This window comes from Vigna umbellata, chromosome 3 (assembly GCF_029865625.1).
Source record: "Vigna umbellata cultivar VRB3 chromosome 3, Vumbellata_1.0, whole genome shotgun sequence".
Lineage (NCBI taxonomy): Eukaryota > Viridiplantae > Streptophyta > Magnoliopsida > Fabales > Fabaceae > Vigna > Vigna umbellata.
The window spans coordinates 18,688,326-18,699,920 of NC_142167.1; the positions used below are offsets into that span (position 1 = coordinate 18,688,326).

Genomic DNA, 11,595 nt, shown 5'->3' on the forward strand with positions numbered 1-11,595 from the left:
TCTTATTCTCAATCCTTCTTCTTTCATCTCTCCCACTTCAACTTTTTCTTTATCATTTCTTTCTCTTTCATCTCTCTCTCCAACCTTTTCTCTGTCATCCGTGACTTAATTTAAAAATGAAATTTAATAAAATATATAACAAGAGTCCTCGAATCAAAAATCAACATCAATATTATCAATTATTTTGCTATTAAAGTGGAAAACAAATGAACGAACAGAGTAAGAGTAACAAATTAAGGTGTCACAGATTGTTGTGTGTAGGTGAGGGAGAGTATGGAGATGGAGAGAGTATGGAGATGAGAGAGAAACAAATTGTTAATTTTTTTTTTTGTTTACATGTAAATTATTTATAAATAATAGTATTTAAAATAGGAAGGAATATATTTTAAGGAATATAATTTAAATCTAACAAAACTTTTATTTATATATTTTAAATTGGTTTTATAGTGAGATTTTAAGCTATTTTTAAATAGTTAATTTTACAAACTCTACATCCTAATAATTCTTCAAGAATGAATTATATTTAATAAATAAATTTATTATTAATTGATCTTATAATTTTAAAAAATAATATATTTTTAAAATTTAAATTAACATACAATTAATTCAAATTTATGACTAAAAATGACAACACATTATATTTAGCATACAAATCACAATTCTTTTAAAACTCTTAAATATTATTTTTTTTCTAATAGATAATAAGGAGTTATTTTTTATTATAAACATATTTAAAGCGGTTTTAATTTAAAATTTTAATAATTTATTTTCAATTATTCCATTTAATTGTTGTATCATGTTTAAAAATGATGAATTTGTTTAAAAATAAATTAGTATATATTACTCCAATTTTAAATCAGTGTCAATTATTATTTTTTCTTATATATATTGAGAAAAGAAAAATGTACTTTAATAGCCTTTTAAATAAATAAAAAATATTTGTTAATGGTTTCTTGTTAATTTTCATTTTTTTTAAGTAATTTAAATTAGATAAATATTTCAGAAAATAATTATTGTCTTCAATATTACTTATATCCTTATAGGTTTTAATATATAAATTAAATAATATATTAGAATTTGTATTAAATTATTATTACATAATTTTTCCAAACTTCTAAATTATAAAATCAATTTATGTTATTAAAAGAAAAGAAAATCAACCCATTATTCATTATAATAATAAAAATAATTGTAATATTTTTCTTTGAAAAATGAGAACATGGTAATGTTTATTGTATTAGGAAGAAACAGTTTAAGGAGTAAACAAACCGTATGAATGAAATGAATAGAAGCATCATATTTAATGGCGTATATAACATATTCTAATGTGAAATGTACGTACTAGAAAATTAATGTGCCATAACTTATTAAAACTAAATTTAATTATTAAAAGAAAATCGTTTACATTAATACTTATACTTTTTTATTGCATAAATTATATAGACAGTAATGTCTCGTTTTATTAGTTATAAGATGCTAAAATTGAAATCTTAGTAAAATTTTCTTTTTGAAAAATGTGACTTTTGAATGAAAGTGAAATTTTGGAATTTATAAGAAAAAATAACTTAATTATTAAAATTAGGAAGAAAGTTAATTTCACTGTTTTATTTGTTCTTAATATATTTTTCCTGAAATATTCTTATTAGTAGTGTAGTGAAAAATATATATGATAATAATAGTGTTGTCAAATGTTGGATATTAAGAAAATGGTTCAGTTTGAGAAACAGTAAAAAAAATATTAAATTTATAAAAACGATCATTTAAAAAATTAAATTGATAAAATAATTATTTTAATTTTAAAAAATTATTTAAAAAGTAAATTTAAAAAATAAAAATGTACACATAAATATTTTTTTGTTTGAATAAATTATATGAACATTAATTTATTTGTGTTTGCTTCTTCTAGATGAAGAAGCGAGAATTAATCACCATTAGCAAATGTGTTATAGAAAATATGAATAGATAAAATAAAAAACTAAACTTTAACTAAAGCTAAAATATTTATAAAAATATGAATAGAACAAAATAAAAACAGTTAAAGTTCATAATAAAATGAGTTTATTTTTGTGTTGATTAAGAGGTGTTTTGTGGTTTTTTAGATAAATTACTAGAATTAACTTATATTTATTTATAAATATTATAGATGAGAAAATGAGTTAATATTATATAAATAACAGAATCAAATTCATTGAATCAGAAACGAAACCTTAACTAAAGCTAAAATGTTTATTAAAAAAATATCAATAGAACATTTAAAAAAAGAGTTTTATTTTTTATGTTCGTCAAGAAATGCATTATAATATATATATATATATATATATATATATATATATATATATATATATATATATATATATATATATATATATATATATTCATTCTAATAGTTCTATGGTAATCTAACTATTTTAATTATTTCGGAAATATAATGTTAATATATTTTTATTTTGTTTTCATACTAATTATTTATAAACAAATGTTTTAAAAATTGGAAGATATTTTTTTCTTAAAAAGTAAATTTAAGCATAACTCTTTGAAAACTCAGTTTGTATGTAAGATGAGGTAGGTAATCATTTATATATTCTAGATTGATGTTATCTTCAATTAATACAAGACTTTCAACAATTTTTAAATAGTTAGTTTTATAAACTCTACATTCTAATAAATGAATTTTCTATTAATTGACCTTATAAGTTAAAAAATATTATATATTTTCTAAATTTAAATTAACATACAAGTAATTCAAATTTATGAATAAAAATGGCATTACATTATATATCTAGAAATCATAATTATTAACTATTATCTTGTTGCTAATAGATAATAAGGAATTTTTTTTATTATAAGTATATTTAAACGGGTTTACTAAAAAGAATTTTAAAAATTTATTTTCAATTATTCTATTTAATAGTTGTACCATGTTTAAAAATGATGACTTTGTTTAAAAAGAAATTACTATCTATTACTCCAATTTTAAATAAGTGTCAATTTTTTTTCTTATATTGAGATAAGAAAAAATATATTTTAATAACCTTTTAAATAAATAAAAAATATTATTTAATAGTTTATTGTTAATTTTCATTTTTTTAAGTAATTTAAATTAGATAAATTTTAAAAATATTTAAGCAAATAATTATTGTCTTCAATATAACTTATATATCCTTATCGGTTTTAATATATAAATTAAATATTATATTAGAATTTATATTAAATCATTATTACAGAATTTTTTGAAACTTCTAAATTATAAAATCAATTTATGTTATTCAAAGAAAAGAAAATCAAAACCCATTATTGTTCATAATATAATAAAAGTAATTATAATAATTTTCTTATGAAAAATGAGAACATGGTAATTTTTATTGTATTTGGAATAAACAGTTTAAGATTTAAAAAGAAGTGTGAATGAAATGAATAGAAGCATCATATTTAATGGCTTATATAACATATTCTCATGTGAAACTAGAAAAGTAATGTTTCATGCCATAACTTATTAAAACTAAATATAATTATTTTAAAAAAAATATTTTGCATTAATACTTATACCTTTTTGTTGCATTTATTATATGGACATTAATTAATTAACTTGCTTTTATATTTGCATAAAATTATAAAATTATATGGGACATTAATTAGCTAACTTTCTTTTTGCATAAAATTATAAAATTAGTTAATTTGTGTTTTCTTTTTCTAAATGAAGAAGGATATAATCAAAAGTCAAATATCCAAAATATTTATAAAAATATGAATAAAACAAAATAAAAACTGTCAAAATTTATAAGAAAATAAGTATGTTTTTAACAGAAAATTTCTGTTGCGAAAAAGTGAGTTGTTGTTTATAGACCTTATATATATATATATATATATATATATATATATATATATATATATATATATATATATATGTGTGTGTGTGTGTGTGTGTGTGTGTGTGTTACATTCTTATGCTATTAACTATTTAATCTCATTTGGAAAACCAAAGTCCAAGTTTTCGATTTAATTTGTGAAAGGTTGGAATTGTAGTTGGTTGTACACTTTAGTAGTACTTGAAGGTTAATGTTTTTGACTTTGATTTGATGATTCTGTATGTTGTTGCATTGCTTGGTTTTAGGTTCTTTAATGGAGTTGGTTTTGACTTTGAATTTTTCAGGAAGATGAAGGCTTTTGTGTCTGTGTTTGTCGTGCTGGTGTTGTGCGGTTGTGCTGCTGCTATTAAAGAATGTACAAACATTCCTACGCAATCTCATACCTTCACGCATCAGCTATTGTCATCCAAGAATGAAACGTGGAAGGAAGAGGTGATGTCTCACTACCATTTGACGCCAACGGATGAATCTGCGTGGGCTGATATGCTGCCGAGGAAGTTCTTGTCGGAACGACAACAACATGATTGGGCGGTTATGTATAAGAAAATTAAGAACATGGGTGTGTTCGAGTCACCCCAAGGTTTTCTGAAAGAAGTGCCTCTTGAGGATGTGAGGTTGCATGAGAATTCCATCCATGGCACAGCACAGCGAACAAACTTGGAGTATCTGTTGATGTTTGATGTCGACAGGTTGATTTGGAGCTTCAGGAAGACAGCGGGTTTACCCACGCCTGGTACTCCATATGGAGGATGGGAAGAACCCAAAGAAGAACTCAGGGGTCATTTTGTTGGTTAGTTTATTTCATCAATCATTCTAGATTTTGCTTTTGTTTTTTTGCTAATTTAACTTTTGGTTTATTTATATCACCAATAATTATAGGGGTAAAATAGTTTTACAGAAGTTAATTTTTGTATTTTTAAAGAAGAGAGTGAGGGGTAATTCAGGAGTTAGTGTGGAATGGGTGTAAAATAATTCTGGTATCAAAGTACTACTGTCTTTTGGATTCTGTGGAGTTTTCTCTGTTTTTGTCTACATAAGTGTATTTCTCATACTGTACAGCACCAAAAAATCAGCATAGAATTTGGACTATGTGGGAAGTGATGGGGGACCAAATTCATTGATTAATGATAAAAGAACCAAAAGAAAGATCATGTCTTTTTTTTTTGTGTGTAGGGCATTACTTGAGCGCATCATCTCTAATGTGGGCCAGCACACAGAACGATGAGCTGAAACAGAAAATGACATCTCTTGTTGCTGGTCTGTCTGCCTGTCAGGAGAAAATTGGAACGGGATATCTATCTGCATTTCCATCTGAGTTTTTTGATAGATTTGAAGCTATTCAAATAGTTTGGGCTCCATATTATACCATTCACAAGGTACCCTCATAAGTTGATTTTGATAATGAAAGTGCTTTCGACCCTATGTTGTTGGATTTCAACTATTCAGCTTTGACAGATTATGGCTGGTCTCTTGGATCAATATACATTTGCTGGAAACTCTCAAGCTCTAAAAATGGTAATTCGGATGGTTGACTACTTCTACAACAGAGTGCAAAATGTAATAACAAAGTACACTATCAATAGACACTATCAATCACTGAACACGGAAACTGGAGGAATGAATGATGTTCTTTACCGATTATACAGCATAACAGTAAGTTAATTGGTTTGTGTAATTTCTTTGGCTCTATTATTGCCCTTTTTATTTGTTTGTGTAATTTCATGTTATACCACAAGTTACCCGCAATTATCAATTTGTAAGTGAAGTTGTTGTGTTTTTCTATGTAGGGAGATTCTAAGCATATATTTTTGGCTCAACTTTTTGACAAGCCGTGCTTTTTAGGGTTGCTTGCAGTGCAGGTAATGGTAACTGTGTTCTATATGTTATGCTGGCCTTCAAATGAAACAATTAGATATTTTAAAGTTGAAATTAAGCATTTTTATTCTGGTCTAAAAGTTGTATCTATTTTTAAAATTCTGCTTTCCCATGTAGGCTAATGACATAGCTGACTTGCATGCTAATACGCATATCCCAATTGTCGTTGGATCTCAAAGGCGATATGAAATCACAGGCGATCCACTTCATAAGGTCAATTGCTTTACTTACAATGTAGATTACTGATATATGTAATTTTGTTTTCCTTAAATTGCTTCACTCATATTGAGTTTAAATGAAATTCTGTTTTTTGTTCTTTTTTTCTATCGCTTTGTGTTGTAATACGTTTTTCAGTTTTTGAACTTTCAATATGTAATGCCTTGAATATAACCATGGCTTTCAACTTTCTGAGATTTTGTTCTCGTTTATTGGTGTTAGGAAATGGCGACATTCTTCATGGAAACCATAAACTCTTCTCACAGCTATGCAACTGGAGGGACATCTGTCAGCGAATTCTGGTATTAATATGTTTCATTCATTTTTAGTTTCTGCTATTCCGTACAAATTTTAAATCTTTCATTTAATAATTATTTGCTGCTAGGGCGTCAAGCAGAAGTGTTTATATCTTGCAGTAGTTCATAATCAACTCCATATTATTGCTTAACTTCTTTTTCCTTTTTTTTTCATAGGAGAAATCCTAAGAGAATAGCAGATAACTTAAAAACAACAGAGAATGAAGAATCCTGCACAACTTATAATATGTTAAAGGTACAGCCATTCATTCATCATTGTATTTCCTCGTTATGAAATGCTGGAGATGTTAAAAATGTGTATATTTGTGATTGTTTCGGTTGTCTTAATATAAGTAAATAATTTCAGGTTTCACGCCACCTGTTTAGATGGACCAAAGAAGTATCTTATGCAGACTATTATGAGCGTGCATTAACCAATGGAGTGCTCAGCATTCAGAGAGGAACAGATCCTGGAGTGATGATTTACATGCTTCCACTTGGTCCTGGGGTTTCCAAGGCTCATACTTACCATAGTTGGGGAACACCGTTTGACACTTTCTGGTGCTGCTATGGAACGGGTGTGCATCTGTTTTGTTTATATACTTTCAAGACTGCTTCATATTCTTCTTTTAATTCACCACTCTTATAGCCATTTTTGTTCTAAATTTACCTTTTTTATTTGTTAGGAATTGAATCATTCTCAAAGTTGGGAGATTCTATATATTTCGAGGAAGAAGGGGGAAATTCTACACTTTACATCATTCAGTACATATCGAGCTCATTTAACTGGAAATCTGGAAAAATTTTGCTCAATCAGACAGTCTTTCCAGCTGCTTCCTGGGATCCTTACTTACGAGTGACATTTACGTTTTCTCCATCTGAGGTAACTGTGAAATTGTTTTATGGGTTGTGACATCTATCATTCAGCATAATATTCACCTTAGATACCCTTTTAGATTAAGCGTCTTCATAATATGGGCATGATTCGCACTGTTACTGTGATGATTTTATTTTTCAATGTGTTAAATCCTTTTCATAATGCTTTACTTCTGCAGAAAACTTGGACTACATTGAACTTTCGAGTGCCTACTTGGACTAGTCTAGATGGTGCCAAGGGGATATTAAATGGTGAAACTTTATCTCTTCCAACTCCAGGTGTGAATCTTTTACTATCCTAAAGCAGAGATTCTATTTCTTATATGATTTCATGCACACAAGTTGCTAGAATGTTAGACCACCAAATAAAAATGAGTGCTACCAAAACATTTTCTAACACATTAACAAATGAAACATTGAGAGTGTTCTATTTTGTTGCCTCCAGGAAATTTTCTGTCAATCACAAGACAGTGGAATGCTAATGACAACCTGACCCTTCTGTTCCCCCAAACCCCAAGAACAGAGGCCATAAAAGGTAGCTTCGCAGGATAATCTGTGTGGTGATATTTTTCTGTCGGAGCATATATTTCTAACAATTAAGTTGTCTTATTACTGATAGTGTTTCTGAACTGAATTCAGATGACAGGCCTGAATTTGCATCTACTCAAGCAATTCTTTATGGTCCTTATCTTCTTGCCGGTCATACCCTCGGTGGTGATTGGCACCTTAAATCTGGGGCAGACTGGATTACTCCTGTTCCTGCCAGTTACAATAGTCAACTAGTTTCTTTTTCCCAATACTTCAAAAATTCAACTTTTGTTTTGGCAAATTCAAACCAAACTCTGGGTATGCAAAAGTTTCCTAAATCTGGAACTGATATGGCTGTTCAGGCAACTTTTAGGCTTGTCCCAAAAGAATCTTCCTCAAAGTTTTCATCGTTAGCAGATGCTAATGATAGATCAGTGATGTTAGAACCATTTGATCTTCCTGGAATGAACGTGGTTCACCAAGGAGCAGATAAACCTCTTGTGATTGAAGATTCTTCCAAGGGCACGTCATCTTCTGTTTTTGTTGTGGTACCAGGATTAGATGGAAGAAATGGAAGCATATCTTTAGAATCACAGAGTGACAAGGGCTGCTATGTGTATAGTGATTTGAGCTCTAGCGCAGGAGTGAAGCTAAGTTGCAAATCTGATTCTGATGCTAAGTTCAACGAAGCAACAAGCTTTATTTCTCAAAAGGGACTGAGCCAATACAATCCTATCAGTTTTGTGGCTAAAGGCGTAAACAGGAACTTTCTTTTGGAGCCGTTATTCTCATTCAGAGATGAGTATTACACAGTTTATTTCAACATTGCAGGTTGATACAACTTCTCATTTTCCTTTAAATTATAATGTCACATCGCTAAGGTGAGACAGTATTTGTTTCTTAAATTGTTTCATTTTACTATTTTTATATTAATTCAAAAGTATTTATTATAACAAGTCATATTTGTGTGTTGGCAATACCTGAATATTTATGTTATAATACAAGTTATTAATATTTATAAATTGAATAAGTTAATATATATAATATATTTAATGTAAAAAAATATTAATAAAAAAATATCATTGATTTACATTCATTAACTTTCTTTAATTGAAAAGCCAAATAAAGATTGACATTAAGAATGTGTTTAAGGTTTCTGTCATTTATAGAAAATAAATATTTTTGTCAATATATATACAAATATCATAAAAATTATGTAACAATTGAATTTAAGTAGAAATAATAAATAAAATTATTATTTACCTCTCAAGGAATTTTATTAATTATTTACGGAAGACATAGTCTATAATTTATTGAATTTAAAAAATTAAAATTGAATAATGTGATGTACACAGAGACCTTTATTATAGTGAATATGAATTGATAATGTATTCGGTTGTGTTATGATAATTATATAATATTATATTTCAAATAGTAAAATTTAATTAAATACATTAAAAAAATTCAATTTTCTCGTATGCATTTATTTTAGTTTGAAACCAATTTTAAGCGGGACAGAGATAATTGACTATTGTCAGAACACATGCTTGTGTTACTTTTCATGTGTGCAATACTGAAAGTAGTACACTCGTTTGTTATTTGATTATTATTCTGCATTCTTACACTTGGATTTGAATGATAAAAAAGTTTGGAAAGTCTCCAAAATGCATTTTAACAGCTAAATTCATTCATTCATGTGGCCACTGCTACTTCACGTGTACTGTCTCCAAATTAAATTTTCGAACATGCATTTAAATTCAACTGCATTCCATTGTTCAGAATTAATAACTCTGCTACTCTCTAAATAGAATGGTCAACCTCAGTGTGATTCGTTTTGCACACATGATAACAGAATATAATAAATTCCCCAAATCACCTTTTCAATCTAAAAACCATACACAAAAACGCAACTAAATGGAAATGAAATCCAAAATTAGAGTTAATAATCACTTCTAATTAAACATGGGAGCCTTCTGCTTTATTTTACAGAACGAAATAAAGTGACACAGTTAAGAATGGAGATGGGTGCATGTGAATGAGTGTGGGAAGTCGATAGCAGTAATTAACAAGCTTTGAGTGGCTTTCCACAGAGGCAATCGTTGTAAGCGAATGAGGAGGCATCGGTGTTACCGTAGGAGTTAGGAATTGGGCCGCAGAGGTGGTTATGGCTAAAGTCCACATACCCAACGTACGAAGCAGAAGACATAGATTTCGGTATTGGCCCTTTGAGGTTATTATACGATAAGTCCAGTAACGTGAAATAGCATGAAGCCCCAAAGGCGTCAGGTATGATACCCTCTAACATGTTGTGGCTCAAGTTCAGCTCGTTAATACCCGACGCCAACAGCCTCCCTGGTATGCTTCCCGAAAGCCTGTTATTATCCAACTTCAACGTTGACAGAACCGACATCCGGCCCAAACTTTCAGGAATCGGCCCGGATAAATGGTTATTTGACAGATCAAGATCCACCAGACGGTATATATGACAGATTGAGCCCGGGATTGACCCGGTTATTTGGTTTCCGCTTAAAAAGGCCCGACTCAACATCTGAAGCTGGCCCATGTTCTGCGGAATGGGCCCGCTGATCTTGTTGTTACGAAGGTCCAGATGCGTCAAACCAGTCAAGCTCGTCAACGTCGCCGGGATTTCGCCGGTGATTAGGTTATCGGCGGCGCTTAGGAGGCTCAGATACCGAAGCTTCCCGATGTCTGCTGGGAGAGTGCCAGAAATGCGGTTTCCGGTGAGGTCGATGATGCGGAGGAAGGAGAGCGAGGAGATGCAGCGCGGGATCTCGCCGGAGATTCCCTGCCAGTCGCTGATGATGAGGGTGGAGAGGTGAGTGAGCTTGCAAATCTCCGGCGATATGTAACCGGACATGTAATCCGGACGGTAAGGCTTCTCGAACGTGGTGTAGACTGGACCGGCGCGGAGGCTGATTTCGGCGACGCGGCGAGAGTCGCGGTCGCAGGAGACGCCGAGCCAGTTGCCGCAGCAGTCGGTGCCGGTCCAGGAGTTGAATATTCCGTTGCGAGATTCATGGAGAGCGGATTTGAAGTGTAGCAGCGCGGCCAGGTCCGACGGCGAACACGAGCGAACTGCGGAGGAAAATGCGAGTAGTAACAGCAGCGTTAGCGGCGTGAACCAGATTCCAGCCATTGTGGTTTAGGAAGAGAGGGAAAGAGAAAGTTCAGAGATGCGCGATGCCTGCATGCATGAGAGTTATCGACCTGACATGGGTATTTATAATGTCAACTTGATCTGTTTACTGAATCTCGCCATCCTGTTCCTTTCTTAAAACTTTTTATTTATTCCAAGTTCTAATTACAAAATAAAAGAATGCTGCTACACTGCTCATCAGCAGAATTTAATAATTGAATAGGGAAATCCTGCTCGTGCTCCTGCACTCTTCGCCTTAGTCAACTTCATTTTTCTCAGCAAAAATTTCAATAATTGAATCAAAACCCTTTGGCATAGTCAACTTAATTTGTTTTCTTAATAATGGCTGAGCATGCTAAACACAAGGGACGTGTCTGAGTAAAATTTAGATTTTCTATTGAATTTTTCTGTCGTATCCCTATTCCGCTGTAAATTCAAAATATATCTATAATATTGATTTTCATATTTTAAAATATTAAAAAATATTAAAATATCAAAAGACAATACCAAAAAATTTAGTAAAAATATGAACTCTTCTAAGTACCACATTTAAAAAAATAAGATATAAATTTTGCTACCTCCTTTAAAAGACACTGAAACTATTTATTTAATAGTGGTGTTTGTAGAAAATCAAATTACCAGTTGTTACTTACAGACTATCTTAAGCCAACTTAATGAAAAACAATAACTTTGAATTCAGTCTACAAAGACGTGTCGGTATATACATATATGTAGTACAATTTGTTCCATTAGCTTTTTCTCTTGTTTTGTATCATTGAGG

At 30.3% G+C, this 11,595-nt stretch overlaps 2 protein-coding genes across 2 annotated transcripts; one reads left to right on the forward strand and one right to left on the reverse strand.

Moving 5' to 3' along the window:
- Positions 1-3,924: 3,924 nt before the first annotated feature.
- Positions 3,925-8,613, forward strand: LOC124832344 (uncharacterized). The gene is made up of 13 exons (XM_047306535.2): positions 3,925-4,052; positions 4,151-4,656; positions 5,040-5,242; positions 5,322-5,519; positions 5,654-5,725; positions 5,859-5,954; positions 6,180-6,259; positions 6,431-6,509; positions 6,621-6,831; positions 6,940-7,136; positions 7,309-7,408; positions 7,575-7,664; positions 7,769-8,613. Exons 2-13 carry the CDS (start codon positions 4,155-4,157, stop codon positions 8,491-8,493), a joined length of 2,553 nt encoding a protein of 850 aa, XP_047162491.1. The 5' UTR covers positions 3,925-4,052; positions 4,151-4,154; the 3' UTR covers positions 8,494-8,613.
- Positions 8,614-9,590: 977 nt separating this feature from the next.
- Positions 9,591-10,881, reverse strand: LOC124832314 (uncharacterized). The gene has a single exon (XM_047306494.1). The coding sequence runs from the start codon at positions 10,812-10,814 to the stop codon at positions 9,720-9,722; it is 1,095 nt and encodes a 364-aa protein (XP_047162450.1). The 5' UTR covers positions 10,815-10,881; the 3' UTR covers positions 9,591-9,719.
- Between the last annotated feature and the right edge of the window lie 714 nt (positions 10,882-11,595).